At 38.8% G+C, this 26,575-nt stretch overlaps 1 protein-coding gene across 1 annotated transcript in view; it reads right to left on the minus strand.

Annotated features, from left to right (window-relative positions):
- sorcs3a (sortilin related VPS10 domain containing receptor 3a) overlaps positions 1-26,575 on the minus strand; it is a 281,497-nt gene that overhangs the window by 109,946 nt on the left and 144,976 nt on the right. The window contains exons 3-4 of the mRNA XM_084369166.1: positions 22,617-22,716; positions 8,214-8,372 (exon numbers count right to left, since the gene is read on the minus strand). Of these exons, the coding sequence (XP_084225292.1) occupies positions 8,214-8,372; positions 22,617-22,716 (259 nt within the window). The remainder of the gene's footprint in view (positions 1-8,213; positions 8,373-22,616; positions 22,717-26,575) is intronic.

Below are 26,575 nucleotides of genomic sequence, written 5' to 3' on the forward strand. Positions count from 1 at the left end.
AAGATTGTTTTATCAATTGCAGTTTCTCTGGTCAAGAATCCACTGTCAACCTATTCAAGACACTACCCTTACCCTCTGTTAACCTAACCCTAACCCAAGGCCCACAACATTAGTTAAACAAGCATAGTCAACTTTTAGGGCCCCCTTAGGAGTGCAGTGCCCTTGGGCAGCTGCTTTGCAAGCTTAGCTCCCATGCTTTGCCAGCCTCGCATGGCAGCTAAAGACAGGTATTACAAAAATATTGTGTATTGTTTAGTTCACAATAACAGCATTTGGAAACAACACAAAAACTAATGAACAATAGCAAACAGAACTCCATGAACTCAGTGTTCATCAAAACTTAATCATTAGTTTGGGTTACCAAGTAGCAGAAAAGTTTTTTCTCATTTCTGTTGAGACACTCCACTATCGGCCTGGCAGCGCACCTCCATCTGCTGTTTTGACAACGGAGTGACAACATATATCTGCTATTCTATCAGAACAAGTTACTCCATCTGTTCTGCCTTCCTCTCCTTGCCATGTAGCCATCAATGCTTCACTGTATCCACAACTTTCCTTTAATTTCAGAGCTCTTCTCCCTGTTTCATCATGACAGATGCCACAAAACCATCAAACAAACATTTCCTGATGAATCAAGCCACGCTTGACCTGATGTCATCTCTCACTATCTCATTCTTTAACAAGTTTATACGCTGCTCAAAAAATTAAGGGAACACTTAATCATCACAGTATAACACCAAGTCAGTTAAACTTCAGAGATATCAATCTGTACATTTAGGAAGCACAAGTGATGTGAATCACTTTCACCTGCTTTGGTGCAAATGAATGTGACAACAGGTGCAGTGGAGAGGCAAAAGTAAGACGACCCCCAAAAGGGGAACAGTTTTGCATGTGGTGGCCACAGACAATTGCTCTCTCCTTATCCTTCCTGACTGATTTTTATCTAGTTTTGTGTGACCAAACTGTCAGAAACAGACTCTATGAGGTTGGCATGAGGGCCCAACGTCCTCTAGTGGGACCTGTGCTCACAACCCAACATGCTGCAGCTCGCTTGGCATTCATGAGAGAACACCAGAATTGGCAGGTCCGCCATTAGCACCCTGTTCTCTTCACAGATGAGAGCAGGTTCACACTGAGCACATGTGACAGGCATGAAAGAGTCTGGAGATGGCGTGGTGAACTTTGCGCTGCCTGTAACATCATCCAGCATGACCGGTTTGACGGTGGGTCAGTGATGTTCTGGGGAGGCACATCGTTGGATGGACTGCTGTTAAGTACCGGGTTGAAATCCTCAGAGCGATTGTAAGACCTTATGCTGGTGCAGTGGGCCCTGGGTTCTTCCTGGTGCAGGACAATGGATAATGCCCGGCCTCATGGGTCCAGAGTGTGTAGGCAGCTCCTGGATGACGAAGACCTTGATGCCGTTGACTGGCCCTCACGCTGAATCCAATTGAGCACCTACGTATGGAACGTTACGTATCGGTGCATCCGACGCTGCCAAGTACCGGAGGAGATCCCCTAGGACACCATCTGCCGACTCATCAGGAGTATGCCCAGACATTCGTCGGGAGTGCATACAGGCACGTGGGTGTCATACACACTACTGAGTCACATTATGATTTGCCGTGATAAAATGGGTTGATGATTTTGGTTTCCACTGACCATTGTAACGTCATTTTGTTCTTAACAGATTATACAATGTACATCAGTTAAGATTTCCAACTTATATATTTATAATATATAAATAATAATAATTAATTCGTTCATCAAGATCTGATGTGTGATTAAAGTGTTCCCTTAATGTTTTTTAGCAGTATATTTTACTTTTTATATGTGCTGTCCCCTCAGGCTCTCTGTTTGATAGTGAATATGCCTTTTCACAAAACTGCAAATGCACATTCTGTTTAACCGATTTAAGATTGCCAATTTTTTTTTCCTCTCAATATTAAGTGTGCTTCTTCTATAGTCTAGCATTAACTTGCCAAAGATGGCTCCCTTTATGATCATTTAGTCATGATCTATTGTATTATTACTGTTTGACTCTGAGCCATCTATCACCTGACGAAGAACATTAATCCTTCTGTCTGTAGCAGGATGTCACCTCGATGCCATTAAGAGCTTTGGGTGAATCCCAAATGTGTTCCAGTGTAATATAGCTGCTGTAGCCACTGAGACACCAGCTGCCTGCCACAGCAGCCTCAGCCTTAATAGATTGCTGCTCCTCCAGTCGAAATACAAACACACAAATTAAATGTTTGCCTGGACCTAGGGTTTGTTGTTTACCATCATAGGGTAATGCAATTGTGGTACGGTGAGAGTATGCACTACATTTCCATGTGGATGACTCCTTATGAGTTCGAGCTGAACCATAAAGGCCCCTGTCCTCAATGTTTGTGGTGCAAATATACACTGGTGGCTCTCTTTGTTTCTCTAAAGTGCAAGTTTTGTTATTTGCTGCTTGAGGTTCAAAGGAAATGAGACGATGGGGAATTTCAATTTGTCAGAGTGCAACCTCTATTCCTGCAGGCTGGTCAGCTTGCAGCAGGCTAGCAGGAAGTACACCTTCTGAGTCTGTGTACTTGCGTGATGTGGCAGGCTCCTGACAGGCACTTTTTTAGAACATGAGTGTGAAACAAAAATATAGTCTTGAAGTCATCTTGTTTGTGAATGGCTGAACCCAAATCATTTAAAATGCCGTTAATATGATATGACTGTAAATCAGCAAAGGAAGCAAAGTTACAGTACATTCTAGAGTGGATTTTAAGGTGCATTGAACCAGTTTAACATGTCTGGGAAAATGTGATAAAAATTTACTCGACTGATGTCACTGGGACTGTGGCTTCAATGTCAGTCATTCTGTGAATTATTTCAACACCCATGGATTTTGACAAAATGCATGATTCTCAGATAATGTATCCCAACTACTTAAGTGATCTCCTGAATTTTTTTAAGCAACGTCATTAGGTTGACATTTCTGGTTTTAAAGGACTTCTCCAGACAATTATTGGATGGATTGCCAACTAATAGTCGGGGTCAACTGGGGTATTCATTTTCCCTTCAGGGAGAAATGGGCAATTTATTCAAAGGACTTTCACCCAGGTGACTGGGGTTGGAGTCCCTTGAGGTCAATAGTCGATGGTGACTTTTATTTTCCTAAAACTAACCAAGTAGTTTTGGTGCCTTTTGTTTTGAAAATGTACCTGGACGCTGCGTGTTTGTTATTGCTAAATTGACCATGAAAGAGTCGTGTTGTTTAATGGGTAGGTTAGGTTGGTCTTTTACACAGTTTGGCAGGAAACTAAGTTGTTGGTTTCTGGCCAAATACCTGCAAAAGTAATGCCATTCCCATAAGCCTCTGCTGTGCTTTATTCTTAGTAGCATTTGGCAAATATTATCACATATTTCCCTGCTGCATTCCTACCGTTGATGATATATGACGCTTGAATTTTGACTTAAGTCTAGCAGCGAAGTTGCGTCACTTGGTACCACTCCTCTTATATTAGTGCAGACTGGTAGCGTAGGAGTAAGGTTGCTAATGTTAACCTATAAAGCACCGCTAGTGGTCAGGCAATGAAGCAGTGTTCTTGTTTATTTTATGGTTTGATTGATAACGTGAAGTTGTGAATGAATTGCAAGCATCCATGCTTTTCTATCTTCATCAGATAAATGGCAAATGGCATTGTGACAATACCAGGATTGACATAGGAATCACCGCAGCTGAAGACGGCATTTTGGAAATGTTTGGTTGCATTTGTTTACTTAAACACCATTGAAGACTGCTGATGACATCTGAGGGTCTTGAAGGGTTGTCCCATTTCATAGGGCAGGACTTCAACAACTAACCCTTGTAACTCCATTCTGAAGGTCAAGAAAGTCATGATATCTCTGAGATTGCTGCACAAGTTTTGACAAATTGGCATTAACCTATTTTTCACAACTAGTGGAGGTATAACGCTGGAGTACTCTTTAATAACTCTTTGTTAAAGATTATAATGACTACTGACAAATAGTTGCTGGGAAAATATTCCTTTCTGTCATAGGTCATACATTCACATAAGGAAACTGCTGACTGCCAGCAACTTTTGATTACAGTGCACAACTCTCTACTCTTGTCTCTGATGCAATTATTGGATAAGTTAATCACCATACAGTCCATTAGAGAGTCATGGCCTTGTCTCTCAAGTTTACTGAGGCATAAGCAGTGGTATGGTAATGTTCACTGCTGTGATAGGGACATATTTGCTACAAAGCCACAACTAGTGACTTGTAGGGAAATGTTTTCTTTTTTTCTTCCCTGTTAGAGAAATATATTCCCATGCAATATCCCTCAAATGCTGCTAAATATCTGCCAACACACCATCGGATTTATAATAGTTTTCACGTCAGGTAAAGGCCAGAAAGGTCTCTCATGAATAAGTGAGGAAATAGCAAAAAACATCCTGTTCTTATCTTGGCTTTTGTCAAAAAGAGAGAAAAATAAAGGTTTTTGGGCAAGATGCCCCAACATCCAGTCTACTGGGAGCTCAGACAATTCACAGAGAATAAAATAAGACAACTCCTATTTATTCAATGTGTGGAGCTTCTTCCCTCTACTGTTCTTCTGTGTCAGCCTGTTTACATAACTCACTCACTTGGCAGCAGCAGCAACATTGGCCTTATTCTCAGAAGCCAACTTGGGACCACATCAATGAGTAATTGTCTCCACAAACCCCTCACAGTCAGGAGATAAGAGCTGGAAAGGTCAATAAGAGTTCTAAGCCTAAAAATACCTCAATTTACTCAGGGAGGGGACTGACCTGAATGTTAATGTTAAAAAAGAAAGTCAGAAAATAGAACCAGGAATTACAACAAATACTCCACTCAAGCCTATTTGTCCTGACATGGATTTTGATGTCTCACTAAAGAGTTTCACTCCTGCTTCAAAGTTAAGTCCTCAGGGCCGCACTTAACCACAGCTAAGCACCAACTTACAGATGATTAAATTCAGAGTGACCCAGTCTGAAAACTATTAGCCGGTTACAAGCTGAAAATGAGCATATTAAAGCTTCTCGCTGCTGGCTCAACAGTGGAGATAAAGTGTCGAGGCTGTAGGGGGAAATCAGGTCGAATTAAGCAACCACTAATATCTGTGTAAACCTCTTTTCACTAACTAGATGAAGAACATATTCTTTATTTGCAACAACAGCCCTGGGGATGTGCAGTATGTGGATGACACATTCAGGAGTGGGATGAAAATGGGTGAAACAGAGGTGGTAATCAAGCCTAGTACAGCCACATAAGTCATTTACTCACACAAGCTGACCCCCGCTACCTTGTTAATGTTTAGTTGCCAAATCCAAGCCTCTGCCGCCTTCGCCTTCTTCAACTTTCTACTCTGCTGCTTGATGTATATCCCGCCTTCATGACTGAGATGTATTTAATCAGTGAGATCAATAGCTGTTACCAACATTGATCTTGAGTCTATTTCATGGGCGAGTTGGGCACACCTCATATTTTGTATACGCTGTAAATGTTATTGATAATGTAGGCTGCTAAGGGCTGTTTTTAATTAACATTAGGGAAGACTTGTTGAAGTAATGTAAAAGCTGTGACTGATGAGTAGTTTTTACTCCTTGCAATCCATCAGAATAATTTTATGTTATGCCCAGAACCTTGGCTGAAGGCGCACAGCACCTCTCTTTCAACTACACTCCCACCCAGACTTCAGAGGGATTTGAACTTCTTGAACCTGGCTACCTTGTTAATCTTAATAGTTACTTCTGCAGTTTAAAATAGCAGCAGCAGAATTCTTCATGCTAAGTTTTAATGTTGGAGCAAAGCAAAAGAGCTCAAATTAAAGTTATGATCCTTCAGACTTTTATTTTGTTGTGTGTGGCTGAATGTATATGTGTGAAAATAAGATTTAGAGGTGGATGTGAGACTACAGTTGAGTAAAGGAAAGCAAATTGTAAATCAAATCAACCAGAGTCATAACACCCACTAGATATGGTAAATTCAATTTCAAGTTCAGAAGTTTTATTTTTCTCTGATTGATAGAAGATCACATCTCAGATAGTGTTAATTCTCTCTGACATTGGCTCTCGCAGTAGAATCCTTTTCAAAGTGTCGTCGTTGACATGTTCCATTCAGCCACCACTGTTCACCAATCATCACCCACATGCACCATATCCCCCCCTGTAGAGCACTGGCTTCAGCTCTCAGGTCAAAGCCATTGACCTTAATTGCTTGGTACAATCTAAGAGCACTGTGTGAAGATGGTGTGCAGGGCTCCATACTGTGTGACACCATGATGAAGACTGGTGAGGAAAATGGGAGGCAGATAATAACTTTTAGCGACTGATGGTGTTTTTGGCTAATGCAGTCTATATCATTACCTCCAAAATAAAATCTCAATCTCAAACACTGTGCCAAACAGGCCCCAGATAATCACTGAGTCTCTGCTCTGTTCAGACAAAATAATGCCAGTCCCAAATAAAGCCAAGGCAGATCAACAAATTACTAGTAGCTTTAGTGTAATGGCTTGCATTGTGCATGCAGCACTGTGCAGATTCCCACTGCATCATTTCCATCAGTGCTACAACATAGTGGTGCCACACTCACCAGAGCGCTAAGCTTCTATTTTTAACAGAGATACTCTGATGCAGACATTCAGATGGTTACAGTTTAGCATGCTTTTATAAGCTACCATACTTTTTTAAAGGGTAACTCCACCAATGTTATATATTAAAGTGTGTTTAAAGGTCTTGAGGAGTCTACTGCATATGTAAAAAAGTAATATAAAGCCTTTTTGTGGCTTCAGAGAAAGCTGCATGTAGTCTGATAAATCACCTTCAGTGCTGTAACTCAGTGGCTAAGTTGCATTGTAGGTAATGTAGTTGCCAGGTTTTGCCTTTGGTTTTCCCCAAAGACAAATGTGATGTCCTCAAACTTCTTGTCCTGTCCACAACCCAAGTACATACATTGTACTGTCATAGAGGAGTAAAGAAACCAGAAACTATTCACATTTAAAGCAACATTATTGAACTTTTTTACCTTAACATAACAGCTTCAAAATCATGTTGATGGTACAGTGTCATGCAGTAGGTTGAATGGTGTCTCTGCACTATGTAACCTCAGTGAGAGGGTAGGATCCCAGCATCACATACATACATGTTTACTTCAAGATGAAGTTTTCAAAACATAACATTGTTATGACGTAATGAGTTGTGTTTTTTGTTAGCACATTACGTCAGACAAGTTGTTACAAATGTATTGGATATTAAAGACAGTGGTGTTGCACTCATAAAGTGTGGGGGGCGCCAAATCGCACACAATGACAATTTTTACATGATGTTGCTTTGAGAAGCTGGAGGCTTTTTTCTCAAAAAAAAATACTCAGCTCTTTTAATCATTATAATAATATAGTAGATAGTTAATGTAATAGCTGACAACTAGTCAAAAAAATGGTTGCAGCTTTAGTGAAATGCTGACTACTTGTGTTGGCTGCAGTTGGTTGTGGTAAAACAGATACAAAGAGGTTACCTGTACTTACATTGGCAGTGCACAGCTTTTGATACTCAAACTATTTTGCAACGCCGTCCATTATTAATATTAATTTCTTCTCCCTTAAGGTTCAGCACTGTTAATATTCTGTGCTAACCTTGGTAAATTTACTCCACCTCCACAAGAAAATCCACTCATTCTATTGAAATGAATTAAGTCATAGTCATAGATAGATAGATAGATAGATAGATAGATAGATAACTTTATTAATACCCAAAGGAATTAGGTATCATAGCAGCGGGTACATTCAAGTACTAATACAATCAAAATACAAGGGCAAATACTGGTGTGGCATTGGTGGTGCCTGTATGATGCATTATGACTTGAAACTTGAAGGTTTTAATACATTAAATATAATAAATAATGATAACAATAATGGGTGGATATAGAAATAAAGGTCTCCAATGATATCAAGTCTCAAGTAAAGACCTGCTTCTCTTTGTCAGGTGAATAAAGGCTCACACCACTATTTTAGAATTTATTTTATTCTTCAAGATGTATATTCAGCAAGTGAATGAGCTAATATCAGGTAATTGGCTAAATTGATGAAAACTACAGGCCCTGGTGAATATGTACTGTTGTCAACACAAAGGTAGAGACGTCATTATATCACATGCAGCAATTTGTGGCCAGGACAGAAAAGAAAAAAATTACATCAAGCTCAATCTCACCTTCTGGTCGTGACTGTAGGCTAAGGCCCAGTCCTCTTCCGTGGGGTGGAATAAAAGGCTCAAGACGTAGAAAGTGAGACGGTACTTCTGGTAACTGGCTCCCTCATCAGAGCTGATGAGCACGCTGCTCTCAAACTCCGGATCTGTCAACACCATAATCTGAGAGCCAGGAGAAGAGAGAGGGAGGAGAAATAGGATATGCACACATGTGAGGGAGTTGGTATGAGTTTTTTTCAAGATGGGAGAAGAAAGGATTTGAAGGGCGAGTTTGAGTAAAGAGGTGGAAAGATAGGGAGATGAGAGAGAGTGGGAGAGGGATGTTAGAGGCAGGAGCAGTGTCAGCAGAAAAGGCCTGGCTTTTGGCACACTTCAGGCGTCTGCTTGGCAAACAACTCTATATTTCCAGCTTCATTTCATGAGTGTGACTCCAGCTCTTCTGTTGCCATGGCTCTGTGGCTCTTCCTTTCCACTCTGGGTTGAAGAATCAGAGCGTTCATCATCTTTCTCCACAAACGGATCAAAGTTCTTCACAGCAACCAGAGGTGAAATAATGCGTAAACTAAAACATACGAAACCGAACAATCGAAACACACAGAAAATTAAATGCTTTGACACACTATAAGACAGCGTGGTGGTAGAGCTTATAGTCCAGTTACAATCAAGTGCCGTGCAAACAAGGGATTAAGCAGCCATGAATGAATCTGCATATACTGTATGTTATTTTCTTTATCAGCTTGTCCTTTAGCATGTCATTTCTTAGCGTTTCTCTCTCCAATAAAACTGTAATTTCAAATGTAACAGTGCCACAGTGGTAGAAGCCCTAATTTCATGCTTGGAATATTTCTGCCACAGCTATCACAGTTATTACAGAATTCAATAAGAATCCCACTAATAACATTAGAGTCTTTGTGGAAGGAGATAAAATGGTCACAGGAATTCCTCCTTGACTAAAGAAGAGGTGTTTGAAAAGGTGTGTAAAATGTTTTAAGAAACGTGTATTCTTTTGAATTAGGTTGTGCTATTGAATACATGTACTCATGATAAAAGGTTATACACTTTTAAATTTAAAATAAATCCTTTTCAGTACAGACAACTGGATGTTCTGCAGTTCTGTAGGGCTAAATAGATACAACAGGGATTTAAATGATCACACATAAGATATAAGGTTAATTTAAAACTGTAATCATATGCTGCTATGATATACTATCAAAATTAGGAAAGCTTCATTGTCAGTCACAAGGCAATGGGAAAATGTCCGTAAAGTAAACAAAAACACAATACACACAAAATGGAAATCATGAATAAAAAAAAAAACAGGATGTACACCATAAATACAGATGCACAAAAGGTAGAAAAGTGCTAATACGTGAGCTGGCATGCAAAATCCTTTGTGGTGTCTCTTTTTAATATTAATGGTCCAATGTGTATGATAATTGATCCTGAGAATTAATCTCAGTCCCAACCCGTCAAATACTGATGCTTTGGGTTGGCATAGATTCTGAATCAAACCAGAATCCCAAGAATCGGAATTGAATTGAATCATGACATTGCCCAAGATTCACACCCCTAGAGGGCAGTTGATGTATAGTGGGTTTATCAAAGCTGTTGGGTTGGAACAGCAGTCGGAAACATTGTTGATTAGAGGGGAGTGTGTAACTGCAGAGTCGAGTGATTATTCTCTATGGGTTATGTTATATTTAATTTGTTCCATTATTAATGTGAAATATGGACTGGAGCAGCTTTAGACATTTATCTCTCAGTATCTCTCAGTATATCTTTTATCTGACCTAAACTGCAACACCCATGCCTCTACGAGGATTGTGTGGTGAAATTGGCCCGAATGGCTGTGTTCTCTCTCGTCAGTTCAATTTGAATTGGAAAAACAGCCACACATTTGTCACTGACAGAAATGCTAGCCCACTTTCCAGAGCTTTTACCAGGAACCTTCCCTCGTGGTGATTTAGATAAATTGTTTTTCATTAAGCACCAATAAACAGGCGGCAAATTCTCAACCTGGATTTCTCATTGGCCTGGGCTCAACGATCTCGCCATTCATTACCTGTCACTGAGTATGGCACGACCTCCTGATATCTGCCAGTGTCTTTGGGGCTTGTCAGATGTAATTTGGAGTGTTTAAGCAGTAATCATATTCTATAATATTGTAGTAAGCAGCAGAGTCTCTTATGAATGGCAAATTACATTTCACCGTGGCTTATTTTGAGTCAACTGTCAGTACAAAAAGAAAGGGAGAAATGTCTTGGAGAGGTCTATGCACATACTGTACATTTCATATTAAAATCTACCCCTGCTCCCATTTAAGCCTTGTGCTGAATGATCACTGTTATGTGTTACCTCTTTACATTCTCTGTGTAACTATAACCTTCAATTGCAGTGCTGTTAGCTCATCTTTTCCTGAGCTTCGTTTCAGGGAGCCTCACAAAGTGCTCTTTTAATACTGGGAACCTTGCCTAGAAAGTATTGTCACATTCACATTACTCATTTACCACCATGTAAGTGTGAAAACAGCCACATTATTCCCAAACCTTACACATTATCGTAACAAGCCAGTTTCCGTCTGTCGCCTCTGCGATTAGAAAGAACCCACAACCAATTTGAAGCCAATACAAAGGCGTGAATAGAAGCAGTGGCCAATTTCTCTCCTGCCTACTAAAACAATCACCCTCAAACAATAATTACTCACTTCCAAAATCACAGTGACGGATAGCATTTGCAAAGGGTGATTAAGATTTCCCTCACAGCATCCACTCAGCCTTTGTGAGGAAGCGGGCGAGTGAGGAGGGTAACAATACCAAATCAATAGAGGTTGGAGGGATAACCGTTTTGTTTTATCAGCCTGTGCATAAGCTGGAGAGCAGAGATAGAAGGCGGTAGTTGTCGGATCATGAGGTAAGTGGAGGTATAGATCAGAGACGGAGGGAAAGAGACACCCCGCAGCAAATGAACCATGTCACGTCAGATCAATTGAGCTTAGTCTGTCTTTGACAGGAGGCTTTAACATAGAGTTGTCGCTGCAATATGCTCATTAACCATGGATCAAGACTTAATCACCCACATTTAGCTATCATGTTTTCACTGTCTTGCTTCCTCAATGGCATTTTAAATGTGCATGTCTTTATTTTTAAATTAACCTAATCTACCAGCCGTTCAATCAAACCGCTCTAAGAGAGAGCGCACAGCTTGGAAAAAGACATCAAAATGGCGAGAAGATTCATGGGGGGTGTCATTTTCAGAGGCTTTGCGCTAAATGTCATTACTATCATTCAAATCTATAATGTGACATTGTAAAAGGTCACAGCTGCAACTTTATCCTTGGACAGTGTAAGAAAAAATGTACATGTGCTCCTAGAATCTTACAAGTGGACATGTAATGATTCCTTTATTCTGGTTGAAAAGGATATCTCAAAGAGCAGCAGATGATTATATCGTACAGTGACTGATTAGGCAGCCAGACTACTCTTTTTATCTGTATCATATATCTGCCTGTTCCAAATAGAACACAGGAGAATGCTAAATATGGCCTCTCAGATGCAAGGAGGCAACAAAGGACTGTAGCCAACATACAGGTAAGCTTTCATCCATCTATGGCAGGGCAAATCGCAATAGAAGGAATCCACCCACAGCATCGACCCACAGGTAAAGCCAGAGGTCAACCATTACAGTACATTCAGGACCAAATCTGACGTTGAGGCTTAACGCCGCAGGGTGGTGCAGCAGTATAGAAGCGTGGGAGTGTCACTCCATGGGCCTTGTGTGTGACGTCTTGTGAACCCCTCACTGATCAGTTTGCTGAAAGGAAAGCTGCTATGTTGCTGTGCTTCTAGCATGCTGGTCCTACTAGTGTCCTCATCGATGGATTAAAAATAACAGTAAACAACCAGGATGTGAGGCGGATTTAAAAACACACATTACTGTGTGTTTTTAACTGGGGCAGAAGAACAAACCAACTGATCACAATTGAAACGCAGCACTTCTCAAAGAATTATCCATCCTGTTCCCTCTGTAGCATTATGCCATGCTAAATTACATGCCCTGCTACTGAGCCGTTCTTCTCTGCCTCTGATCTGTGGTCATGCCTCTGCCAGAGTAGGTTAAGAATGCCAGTCCTCAGTGATTGTCTGCATCCACAGATGTGTGTTTTAAACTTCTGCACAATGCCAAACTGAGTGTATACACATGACACATTACATAACACTCCACTGTGGTTGTACTCTTTCATACTGCTAGTCTGATCACCAGCTTACACGACTGCCCACCTCAAGACGTACTACCCTCATTAAAATAAATGGGAAGACCTCCGCTTTCACTGCACCACCGGACTTTACCTAAATGTACCCTTTGTGTACAATATTCTACTGAGAATGTTACTACCCTGTCAAAAAAGAAACAGTCATATTCTGACAGCAGAGGTGCCAAAAAATTATGTAAAAAAACCAATCTTTTTCTGTAATTAAAATACAGTTTTTAGCTTTAATTTTACATGATGCCTTGTTTATTATGTTTGCCTTTTAATGTTTAAAGCTGCTGTAAGGATTGTCATCATTTTAGCCAACTTCCTGTCCGTTTTGCAATTAGCAACCCCCTCCCTCCTCTCTACGTCATAAACGCTCAGCTTTAATTGTCAGACATAAGAGCAAACAGGAGGATCCTGCTCTTTGCACATTCAAGAACTGACAGGACTGCCTCTTTACGGCGTTCTCTGCCGTGATTTGATAATGTGGCCAGGAAATTTCTTCTCTCTTTTACTGCATCAGCAGGGAGGAGGAGAGACGTGTTACTGACCAAACACTCCGTGGGATTACTGTTGAAATAGAGCTATTCAACACCTATTGTAATAAAATAATATCACTTACAGCTGCTTTAATTAAGGATATTTACACTCAATGAAATTACCTTTAAATATGGTTCAACACTTACAAATAATCAGGGTTAAAAATTGTTGAAGAGTGCTGTTATTTGTTAGGTTTAATTATATGAAATACAAATCTTGTACATTTAATCACTATTTAATATATTAGAATTATATACCACCCATAAACATTTGATTTACATTTTTTAATGTAAAATAACTGCTGTATATCATATATCATATATAACAATTGCAATATGGAACATAAAATAGTCACTAACAAAAAGCTGGAACATATAACAGCAACCTTATTCTGCTCATGCATGTGGTGCATGACACTACTTGACTCTCAGCACTGTCTTATGAATCACAGTCAAGTGATGTCAGTAAAGTAAAGTTGCAAACTTTTTGAAATACATTGCCAGAACGTTGATTAAAACACATTTATTCAAAGTTTATGTTGTCTACTGTCACTAATTTGATCTAATTTATTAAATACACAGTATTAAATTTAAATGTAACATATTTAGTTAAAAAGTACAAATGTGTTTTTATGGCCAAAAACACATTTCCTGTTTCCTGTTTTTAGTAATTTTATGGTTATTCACTTAACAATTCCTGTTATTGTTATTTTACATGAGGCATGTAAATTCACTCTTTATTTTCTCAATTCACTGTGTATTTGAAAAATACAGGGAAATCTGTAAAATAAACAGGAAAAATTCCATAAATTACAGCTACTTTTTTTACAGAGTAGTTTTGGCTGCAATGACTCACTCACCTAGTAGCATGCATTCAAGAATATGCTTTAGTTTTTTACTTGGATTGGTTTTAAAAAATATCAAATTGCCTGAATATCTTTTATTGAACTGTAATTGATGGTAGGTGCTATTTACATCCTGTAACTAGTGTGGTGCAAAAGTGAATTCCACTTTTCCTCCTCAAAATGTATCTAATCTTATAAAACCGTAACTGAAATTATAAAAGAAAAATATGTCACACCAGCAACAGAAAGTACCTAAGGGACGACATCTCTGCTATGCCCTTGATGTGGAATTAAATTTTCTCCACATGAAATACGCAGGAGGAGTGAGTCATGAGGAGTAATCAGCATCAGCTATGATCTGTTCCTCGCCCTGGCATAGTTTAGCTCAACAGTCCTAGGATCCTATTAACTCCCACTTCCGCGCAACATATTCAGGGTCAGTACCTTGGCTCGGCCTTGGAAAAGTAAGGCTGGCGAACCCAAGAAACTCCACAGCTCAGAGCACCTCCTTCTCACACACGGAAGTCCGACAGAACTGTACTGTATTGTATAAAATCACAGTAACAAGCAATGTACTGTAAAAAAAATAGATTTTAGATGAGCAATCTAAATATTATACAGTGAGTGAGTAACTTGTATAATCTGCAATAAAGACGCAGATTAAAAATGTTCTAAGTTGTGTAAAGTTTCTGAGAGGTGATGTAGTTCTGGCCCTGGATGCAAAAATCTTTGGCCATAGCTCTTGTTATAAGTTGTACATGCACACTTCACTCGCTGTAATACAAGATAGGAGCTTGCTGGGTGCCAACTTTCGAAAAGGAACTGATGTAGGAGCAGATGATGTAGAAGTTTGAAGAGAGTTGGAGGAGCCTTGTATGATAGAGTGAGTTGCGTAAAATAGATCCAAATGGAGAAAGAAAATTCAGTTCAGTCGCTGAAAACAACGACGATTGAGAGGAGAACACTTCAGGAAAAGCTTGGAGTGAAAGAGCTCGGACCTGCCCTCGTGATTAACCAACAAGAACAAGACAGAGGAAGACGGTACACGCCGTCTTTTTCATGAGGCTGATTTGCTAAGAAGTCGTGGCTAACTGCATGCAGTGAGGTTAATGCTTTATTTTGCTTTCGCTGCCTCCTTTTTCAAACAGCAGGAACCGAACCAGCATGGATCCAGTCAGGTTTGACCCATTTGAAGCACTTTGCAGAAAAAGTGAAAAGGCATGAAGAAGCTTAGAGCTGCATGGAAAATGCTATACGTCTTGGCATGTTTGGTTGAGTAGATATCGCTGCTCAGCTTGATGAGGGCTACAGGGTAGGGATCCGAATACAATGAGGAGGTTGACAAAAACAGGCACATCTTGTCTAAAATAATAGACTGTGTAACGTTCTGTGGCTGCGTGGCAATGATGAAAGTATACGCTCAAAAAATCTGGGTGATTTCAGAGGACTGCTGGATTTTGTATCATCGCTAGATGTAGCAGTACAAGAACATGTGTAGAGCGCTGCTGTGATTAAAGGAACATCTAAGACGGTACAGAATGAACTCTCAGTTTTGAGAGAGCACATCATTGAAGAAATCAGGAGGGCTGACTTTGTTTTAAGTCATTTTTCAAGCTAAAATGTCAAACATTTGCTGTTACCAGCTTCTTGACTGTAATTCTTTGCTGCTGTTCTTCTTGTCATTTATGATAGTAAATGAAGAGTCTTTAGGTTTTGAGCTGATGGTTTGACAAGAGGGCTCTGGGAATTTGTAAATAATAATCAAAAAACATGTTTTTATTATTATTATTATTACTTATAATAATAAGTTAGCAAACTTCTTCAGTATTTAATGAGAGTCATTTTAATGTGGTAATTATACTTTTTTGTGGAAGAACCATATCAGACAAATATTACTGTTTCAAGCAGGAGTATTCTTATTTTAATTTATTTAAATAGACTGGTGTGATGCACCAGTAGGGTGCTTTGGCGCGTCCTACTGGTGACACATGGTCATAGTGCATCTAACAAATGACTTTTTGGTCTCATTTTAATCAGCACTATCATCGTAGGTGCCAATTATGTGTGTAAATTATTACTTTGCATAACATGAACTAAAGTGTTAAAACACGATATGTTCTAAGCCTGATTCAGTACCGTTTTATCAGTGCCTGCATTTCAGCAATTCAGAAGTTAACTACGAGGTAAATTAGTCAATAATCAAGGTAACATTATTTGTAAGGTTCAGTAAGAGGCTGTCTACATCCCTGGCTCTTATAGCTAACATTATGATGCACTTCTGAGCTGTTAACGGAACAAGTGAGATTTGGATTTGTAATTAGTTTAGGGTAAATTTGCTAATGTTACCAAGTCACCTGTCAGCAGTTAAACATCTCTCTTTTATGCAAAGTTTGTCTTGTACAGTACAATTGTGCATGTTTACAGGGATTCATGTTCGTGCTGTTCCCATTCTTGGATAAATTGCATCCTGAAGGTGAAATTGTGTATTTTTTGCAATGGGTGCACAGTGTGCTGACTTAAAGAATGAATCATAGTTATACGCAATGCTTTGTTGTTGTTCTTTGTCTTAAGGTAAGTTCATTGCACTGTTTGTTTAAAATTGTGCAGCTGACGGCTGAAAGATAAGAGGTTTGCATATGCTGAGCATTTGACTGTGAAAAGTAGGGCCACACGCAAAAAAAATCTAAATGTTGTCAAAATCAAAATTTGGTCGAGTGCAATCTCCATATTGCAGAGGCTGCAATTATTTATTTATGTATTTATTTATTTTGATAAAGGTAAAATGTGGAACAGGTCCACAAATCTTGTTCTTATTTTTTTAACCATATCCTTCAGCCTTAGTGAAAGAGTGTCAAAATAAGTAATGTGTGTGCTGTTTTGCATGTGTCTGTGATGACTGTGAAAATCAAAGCAATGTCTGGGTCCAGGTAGCATTCATTTCTTTGAGTATGCAAAATATGGCATATATAAGCAAAAGTTCATAATGATCCCTTGTATGTTTTGTCCACATATATCTAATACTGGTTTTGGCTTATGTCATGCTCAACTAGGCCATGCAGGAGTGCAGTAGAGTCCTCATTGATGCCTTCAAAAACAGACCCACAAATGATGCTTTCAAAAAAATCCTGTCCACTGAAGATGAATAAGAAGAAGTTGGAACCTTCCTGCTTCAAGTCCGTGTGGATTTTAGTTGTTTGCATATGTAACTCTCTGGTGACAAGCTATCTATCTATCTGTCTGTCTACATTCTTGAAAACTTAAGTAATGGCTGAGACTGTTCTTTTTATTCTTTCTAAACTTCTCTCAGTATTTTGATGTCAGAAAATATTATTTAATGTACAGACATTTTAGCTTACTTTGTTTGTTGATAAGATGAAAATAAAATCCTAACAATGACCCTTTCTACAGCCCGTTGTGGCTATGGCTGTTCAGATCCCTTCCCTGTCAGCCTTGTTTAATCAATACTTTACTTTATTATACTTAAATATATATTATATTAATACTTTATTTAAAAAATAACCTAATATTTCTTTTTATGAAATATGTAAAGCATTCCTTTAGGACATAGTGCTTAGTTAATCTGTGAACATATTGAATTCACTTTTTCTAGCTAATGCATATTTTAATGATAATAGTCCAAAATGGTGTGAGAATGCATAGTGTTTAGTCAAATAACATCCCCCAGAATTCCACCAGCCCAAATGAACCCACCACCACCACTCAACCGAGGCCTTCCAGAAACCTAGGGAAAACCTTGGATTTGTATTAACGGTGTTTCTCATACTGTGCTCATCCATTAAAGTTTAATGAACATATGATTTTTGTAAAGGTCTTATATAGGATTACATTTAAGTATAAAGTTTTCTACATTTTTCAGGTGTACTCTGTGTACATTGTTACTAATAGCACTTGTTAACCCCACTTTAAGATCAGTTCAGTCATTCATAAATAGTAAATAATAATCTATATGTCAAAAGTTCAAAGACAAAAAAATGGCGCAAGTAAAGAGCTGATGTCATGTGTTTTAGTCATTCTTGTCTCAGGAGACACCTTGACTAGTGGACACTGGATGATGAGCATTGAAGGCCATTTTGCACCCTGCTACATAATCAAACCCTGAGTACCAGGAGGAGGTGGAGTTCATTCAGAGGTAATGGTTGAACTCTGACAACCTCAGAACATGCTTTTTAAAAAATGTAGATGTTAAATGTGGTCCATAAATGCCAATACACAAACGTGATTGTATGCATCATGAAGCTGATAAAAAATCTGCATTAAATGTCGTGTGTGTATGACACTTTTCAGGGCATTCATAGGCACGAACTCTGAGAGAGAGAAACACAAATGTCACAAGAAGGAGGGACATCAACAACCACAGGGTGAGTTGTACAGAGAAACGGGTTGCAGTGAATCCGCCTTGTCTCCACTCTGAAAACGGATGGACTACCAGGGGCAAAAGAATTTATCAAATGGTAAGAAGAAGCACATATACACATACACACACACACACACACACACACACACACACACACACACACACACACACACACACACCAATATTATATGAAATGTTATAAAGTGCAGCCATAGTGTATGTCTGATCATCTATCACCATATCTCTCTCTTTTTCTTATTTTCAAGGATATTTTTGGGGTAATTGAGCCTAACATATTGTCCTCTCTGCTCTTTTCAATATATCTGGCTGTTCCTTGGACCCTGGACCCTGCTGGACCAGTATCTGGACCTGAGGTACTCTTCATGTCTTTCTTTTCTTTTTGGTTACAAGTAATTTCAACTCACTCAGTGTTTTCTTTTCTGCCAGACTTATTTTTATATGTGAATATACAGTATGTACATTTTTAACATCCTTTATACACTTGAAGGATTTTGTAAGACATGTTTGAACAGTTGTGAATGTAATTTGTATTTTTAATAAACTTTGACCAGTTTCTTTAAAATATCCAGATATTGCAATTATTTTTTTTAATATATGTAAAGTGAAATACTAATTGATGAATTGACTTATATACATTATACAACGTAGATGGCAAACCATATACAGTTACAGTATGTTTTCTTTTTTTCAAATGTTCACAATTGACTGTTGACCTTTAAAAAAAATAACGCATTTGCAGTTGGTGGAGAGCAGCTGCAGCGTCTGGCTCCAAAAACTGCAGCCACCCGTGAGATAACCATAGCCCACGTGTGTGTGACGTCAGAGCAAGTTGGGATCAAGGACAGCAAATCTAACAGGCATGCACTGTGCGGCGATCACCGCTGATCGTGTCTGCGCAGGCCTGGCTGATCTTGAGCCTTAATTCACCACATGAACGTGCAGTGGTAATCACCAGACATAGCAGCAAACAGGAGGATCCAGCATTTTAACACTTTTGGCCATCTAAATAATGTTTATAGATGAACTACACAGTGTTTATTAACCATTTAGATACACAAGTATTATAAACATCAGTTACAACTTCGCAAATAAACAATTGCTAAATAAATGGTTTATAAAGCAGTTCATTGTTGTTAAGTTAAATAACTACTAACTAAAGTTAACTATGAATTTACTTATTCTTAATTTTCTTAATATATTCTTAATTTATTAATGATGGTTATTATAAAGTGTAACCTATAGAACATTATAAAAGAGGCTGACCTTTCAAATGTTAAGATGATGATAACAGACCTAAAAGAAAAAAACCTGCATAAATGGTCAACATATCCTTCTTCCCTAAACAACAGAATATGTAGAATATATCATCCCAATAACTCCAAAAATGACATATATCCTCATTTCCCAAAACAACGTGGCTGTTGCAGTGATCCAGCAAAAGACATGCTGGACCTTTGGTGTATGCTTGCAATTTGGATAGGTTTAGGCAAGAAAACTACTTGGTTAGGTTTTGGAAAAAACCTAAACTTTATGTAACTTCAGGTAACCAACATGCCCACGTTACATACTGTATGTCACTTCAGCTACATAGTGTATATGATATAACTTAACAACAATAGTATGTTAGACTTTTGCTGCCGTAATAATTATGACAGCTGCTAGAGGTTGTCGCCCAACAACAAATGTAAATATGGTTTGTAATAATTTGCTTTCACACAAGCAAATAAACGTACTCGAGTCACTTGCTCAGTAAACCATATCTCTATAGTGGACCAATCCAGAAAAATTTACCTTTTTAAATAATGTTCATGTAAAATATGTAATTTATCTTACAGCAGGTATCTGTTACTGGTTGATTGTCAATTGTGAATTGATTGCAGACACACATTGTCATACTATTTTGTTGTTATAATAGTGAAACTAATAAGAGCATGACTTGCACTCAGTCATTGTAACTAATTGCCTCTAATTATCATGTCAAACTCCCTGAAATGGTAATGTTAATTTCTGCAGCTCTGGGTTATTTCGTCCATATGCATATAGTCTGCTGTAATGGTTGTCATAAGCAGTGGATTTTTTAAAATATTTTTTATTTAGTATAGTTTATCTTACAGATATTGAGAGAGGAAGTTGACATATTGATAAAGAAACAGCCTACAGAAATAGGCTAGACACCTACTTTCACTGAGCTGCTTAGAGCACTCTGACCTCTTGGCTACGATTCCACTAGTGTATCAAATTGTTGCCCGGAGCACTAGACTGGTGGAGTTCACCACATGAGGGTAGATTTACTGTGTGATACTGTGAGCTGTAAATCACAGTGTAGAAAAGTATAGGGCTTTGGATTGTTTACTATACATGGCCCTATGCAGTATTTGATGGAGGACACAGCGTAATAATTTAGGGGCTCCGTGCACTTGCACAATTCAATTCAGCTAATGTGAAAGCTGAATGTGAATTTTCACTAAGTGCAAACCATCTACTGATCAGTTAACTAAATTCTTAGAATGTCAGAAGAAAAATGAAATGAAAAGTAATTGACAGAACTTTGGGGCAGATTAAAGATGTTGGCAGATGGTTGGCAGCTGGCAATGATCTAATTTTTTCTATTTTTTTTGAGGCCTGCAGTTCCTAAAATCCACTTCTGATGTTTGCCAAAAGCATCCTTATGCAGGAAGAACTCATGTCTGGACAATTTCCGATGTGTTAAATGATCAATATTGTTCACTACTTATATTTCATAGGTAGGAAATGCTGTAAATTCACGCATGTCCATCGTGTCCACACATAAAGTGTATATTGTAAATTGTCAATTAAACTATGATATTCAAATAACAGACAGTTAACAGAAGCTAAGTCAAAAATAATTGAGAAGGTGTGGACTTTCCTGTATATTCCATGGCATAGCTTATACTGTAAAATTTAGTTTAATGTAAAATAAGAACAATCTGTTTAATCTGCCATTTTTTTTCAATTTTTGTTTATGCCACTGTCAGTGACTTTCTGCAGACATTTAAATCAGGAAATGCTTCCAAGAAAACAATTTAAATACAGTTATGATGCTACATTATCCTGATAGTATGATATACAGCCATGAGTAAATCCCAGGTTCAGCCAACCAGTTATATCAACATGTACACATCAATTTATTTACAATATTTACATCACAAAACTCAGAGACATCAATCCCATGTCTGTCATTAGGGTCCGATCTAAGTGCTTAACTGAATATAGTGTATCTAGTAAATACAATTATTTAAACATAATGTTAAAGGTTTAACTTGTAAGCAAACCAGAAGGTAGCTCAAAAACTAAAGGGGGCAGTATAACTGCTGACGGCTGCTCATTATACTCTTCGCTGTATGTTTTGCTGCAGCAACTAGCTGTGATTGGCAAGTTACCTCAGTTAGCTGTGCAGCTACAGTAAGTGGCCCTATTAGCTGACAGGAGTCAGAGACGGGGGAGTCACCGTGAGCAACGGGGCTCAGCTCAACCAGCCTCTCATTGAACACGCCTGGGCACCAGACTGGGACTGAACACAGTTTGACGACAGGGCATGCAGGATAGAGGTGATTTACAGCGGTTCTGACCAGGTCTATGACTGCGAGGACGATGGCAGCGGGGACGGGAGAGGCATGAAGCGGCAGAGGCGAGAGAGAGAGTCGAGCATCAGCAATGGGCAAAAATATATATATAGGGCGTATAGGGCTATACCATTTTCACACCTTGATCTGTGAATTGAGGATTTCTTTGGCCTAAGCCAAGGAGATTGTTGAAAGACATTTTGTTTATGATCAGTTAACGAGGCAATTAAGCTTAATTCAGTAAAAGAGAAATTTTAATTCAGATGCTATACGGTTGTATTTTTTGTGTTTTGTTTACTTATTAGACTAAGAAGCAAACACTCAACTGAAACTATGGGGGCTGTCGGACTATCACTTCTTAAGCTACAAAGTGGCATTAGGAGACAGGACGGGCCGGGGCTAGCTGGTTAGCATGCTTACTTTAGTAGTCATCTCTGCAACACAGTACATAGACGTCTTTGAGGTAACATCAACACTGTTGTTTCTTAACACTCTGTTGATATTGTTAGTTAATCTTTTAAATGTTTTTAACTAAAACACTGCCCATATCTTCCATATTTAAAACTCTATATTTGGCTTTTTGGTCACATGTATTCACTTTCTTTTTGAGAGTTTTTTTTTTTTTTGGTCGCGTAGGCACCTGATATCATGTGCCTACACCACCTTGAAGCATCAAATCAACAGCCAGGGATTATGCCCTTTAAGGCTTTTAACGTGAAACACCTGTGCAGGAAGTGTTGATGGTACCTCAGCAGCATTTAAGATGAAGAACATCTTCACAACACCTCACCTTTCTCTTGTTAGTTGGACAGACGTATAGGTAACTCAGGACAGTCTTGGATCCGACTTTGTCATTCATCCTCTCGTATGTGGAGCCATAGTCAGTGGATCTGAATGGAGGAAACAGAGTGACGATGCAGTCAGAGGCAGGTGAATATTACAGTAAATAAACACGACAAAAGCACGCTGAAAGTTTGCAGACATCTAATGGGTAAACAGACTAAAGATTATTGGGACATTGCATGATTCATGTCAAATATATTTACTATGCAGTGATGCAAAAGAATGCAATATCACACCCTACAGTGAAACAACAAGGCTGGTATGGTGCTGTGTATATACAAATCCTCTGTGCAGGAGTGAAACCTCTGGCAATAGAACAAGAGAAGGTTAACCAATCATCTATAGCTGCCAACAAAAACGAACCATTCGAAAGCATCTGGGGACCTGGCACTGTAAATAATTAATTCTCTCCCAACGACTACTATGAAATAAAATATGACGAGTGCAAAAACATGTGGATGTTCCTGAACCCATGGGCTTTAATAATTCAACAGTGAGAATGAGCCTGTTAGCCAGCATAGTCCCTAGAAACTCCACATGAATCCATCATCACTAGTAACTACCAAATCTGCCTTCAAGAAGAATATTACAGCTTTTATAGGGCTTCACTCGCTTTTCCCTTTTTTTCCTGTGAAAGCTGCATTCCTGTCCCCAGGATTTTCAAATATTTCTCTCAGCGGGGACGAAAGCACCCACCCAAAACTGTGGCATAACTCTCATTTGGATTTGCAGTCTACTTCATGGTGAGGAAAGTGAAGATGATACCTATTTCAGAGTTCTTTCCTTTTTCGGTCAAAGCTCCTTCAGCAGGAACGGCGTTTCAGGGAAATTGCAAAGAGATTTCTCTCATTCAAATTCATTCCGGAATGCCTCGGAAAGACACAGTCGTTGCTATGATTACAAAGCACAATAATGAATCAGACAGACAACATCATTTCCAAAGCATATTAAAGTGAAGCTGTGGGGGGAAGTGCTGAGAATGATCCTGATTCGGAGCAGAGGCGGTGAACCACACTGCTGGCCTCTGAGTAACATTGTTGGAGCCTCCTGAAGAGTGACTTCATAAATAACATAGAAACATATGTTGTTTTTGGCATGACATGGGTAAGCACTACTGCAACTCTTCATCATCTAGTCACCATAATGCATATGCTTAGATTTCTTAAATGTGAGGTGGCCATATCTTTGGCGCAGACAGTAGAGAGACGTCAGCTCTCAGATGTCAACCAAGATTAAATGTGACCCCCCCAAACACCCACACCCTGCACAAGAGAGCCAATCAATATGAAAAGAAAAATCAGCTCTCTTTTTTTAGAGGAGATGGCAGAATGACAAAAGGAAGGTATCCACCCACTTCATATTTTTTGGACCCGTTTGTGATGAATTTGGAAGAGGTCAAAGAGGGCAGTATGACTGAAAGTACACTGTATTGAATCAATGTCTAAGTCTATATAGGAGTGTTTTACCAAACATAAAATGTGCACAAAATGTGAAATGTGCAGGTTTGTGTCATTAAACCCACTTTGTTTACTGATCCGGCCTCTTCTCACTGGAATACTTGTAGGTACTTAAAGGTACCCCTTGGGGTTTCTGACCACCTGTAGAGCTGGAGCAATGTTTTTTTTATTAACAGGCTGCTGTTTTGTTTCATCTAGTGCACATGCTGTGAACAATTCAGAGAACAGAACATTTCAGAAACACAACATTTCAGAAAACACAACAATTTACAATACAATAGAGAGAAGTACACAATGTTAACAGGAAATTACATCAAACTGTCACTTGGGACTTGGTTTCTGTCCAATCACAAACAGGAAGTGTTGTCCCACCTTTTCACTGATCTAAAATGTCTGTTTACTGAAATGTTGTGTTTTATTAAAATGTTGTGTATTCTGAAATGTTGTGTATTTGGAAAATGTTGTTGTGTTTGTGAAATGTTGTGTTTTCTGAAAATGTTTCACATAGGCAGTGCTATACACATACGTTCTGACAGTTTCTCACTGATTTACTTATCAAGTTGGAGACAGTAACATGTCAAGAAACTTGTGTCTCAGTGCCTTTTAAGAAAGATCTTTTTTGGAAGTAAGTAAATTATTACTTCATTAATATTTTCATGAAGTCATTATTTAATCTCAACCATCAAACCAGGTAAATTCTTATGTTTAGACTCAAACTATGAGTCTAGAGTGGGTGGAGACTATAAATGATGCAACACCGCATACATTGTAATTGAGTGCAATTCTTGTAATCAATATTACCTCTGTGATGCTGATAGTATTGTTGCAATATTCTTTGTGGTTTAAATGTTGGGTAGTAATCTACAGAGAGACTTGTAATTTCTTCACTGTACAGAAGAACATATTTCTTGTTTATTTTTCAATGAAATGAAATCAACAACTTTGCGGAACAGCTCAGTCAATGTCACACAGTGGCTATAATGCTTGACAAACACAATTACATTTTTCACAATTAAATTTAGACAAAGTGAAAGTCTTTGTTATGGGCTCAGAGTGATCGTACAGCCACACTGGGTCTGCCCTTGGCCCTCTAATCAAATTAAGTCTTCAGAAACTGACAAGTCCAATTTGACCTGAGCTGTACTTTTAAGCATTCTCAGTGATGCAGAGAGGATTATCCATGCTAATATTTCAAAGTAAATCAATTACAGGAGTGCTTTGTTTCACTACAAAGGCATAATGCTTCTTTTGTTTTGGAAAATGCCAGACTTTGAAGCCAAACTTATAGATGGTAGCATGCTTCTTTGTTTTAGGTTTATTTACTTGGTTGCCTATATAATTAAGAGTTGATTTTCAGATAATATTGGTTACTTTAAAAGCTTAGGGGCACAAGTTGTCCTCCATTTTTCCTTTGTACATATATGACTCCGGAAATAGACCAATGAGTGTGAAAAACCCTGTGTCTTACACTCCAGTATGCTGACACCAGCTTTCTGTCGGCTGGATCACCCACCACCCCCTGCATGGCAGCAATAATAGGCAGGATGTGGCATTTGATCTGGCTGACATCCCGTACAGTGGCCGTCAGACAGCCTGGTGTCTGGAATGAGGCATTTCTGCCTATTTGCTCTTTGCAAAAAGATGCATGCCTGTTGTGACCTGCATCACCACTGTGTGAAAAAGTTTTTCTGTCACTGTCCCAATTTCTGGACTTCTCTCTTTCAGCCTTTAGAACTCTATTTGAGGGTGAGGTTTTAATGAATTCATAAATTAATATGATGGTTAATTACTGTTACCCTAGATCTGTGAACATAGACAGATAATCCCTTTTATCATCAGCCCAGTGTCCCTTGGGTTTACGTCTACGCTAGACTAAAGTCTCATGCCAACAGTCATTGCCAATCTAGAAAGTAATGTCCTTTAGTACAGAGGTGAAAATTAAGGGCGATCAGCCTGATGTGTGGGCATGTAATGCCAGTAATTTACCTTGGCATTTTATTAATAATAACCAAAATCTTTCCTTAGTCTTCACAAAGTGTTTAACTTGCCTTACCCTGACCATACCTCAAGCATTTTTTTTATCTCAATTACCACAACCTTTCCCTAACCCCCAAAACATTTACGCCATTCCAGTAGGCCTATGACAAGTAACCAGAGTACAATCACTACAGTATATGGGGCCAGCCCCCCATTTTGGTTGAATTAGCTTATTTTGATTGACATGAACATGCAAATTTTCAAGGTGCAGAGACACTTGTGCTTGAGGGCACTGTCTTTATTCATATACTGTAACTAAGGTTATATTGCATAACCATAGTTATAGCCTTGTATTTCAGTCAACACCTTCCTGTCAGCTGAAGTCACTGAGACGCTTGTTTACCTCTTGTTTTGTCTGGTCACTGTGCAAAGAAATGAAGAGTTGAACAGACAGTGTCTAGAGAGAATGAAG

Source organism: Pagrus pagrus, assembly GCF_965226575.1.
Source record: "Pagrus pagrus genome assembly, chromosome: 2".
NCBI lineage: Eukaryota > Metazoa > Chordata > Actinopteri > Spariformes > Sparidae > Pagrus > Pagrus pagrus.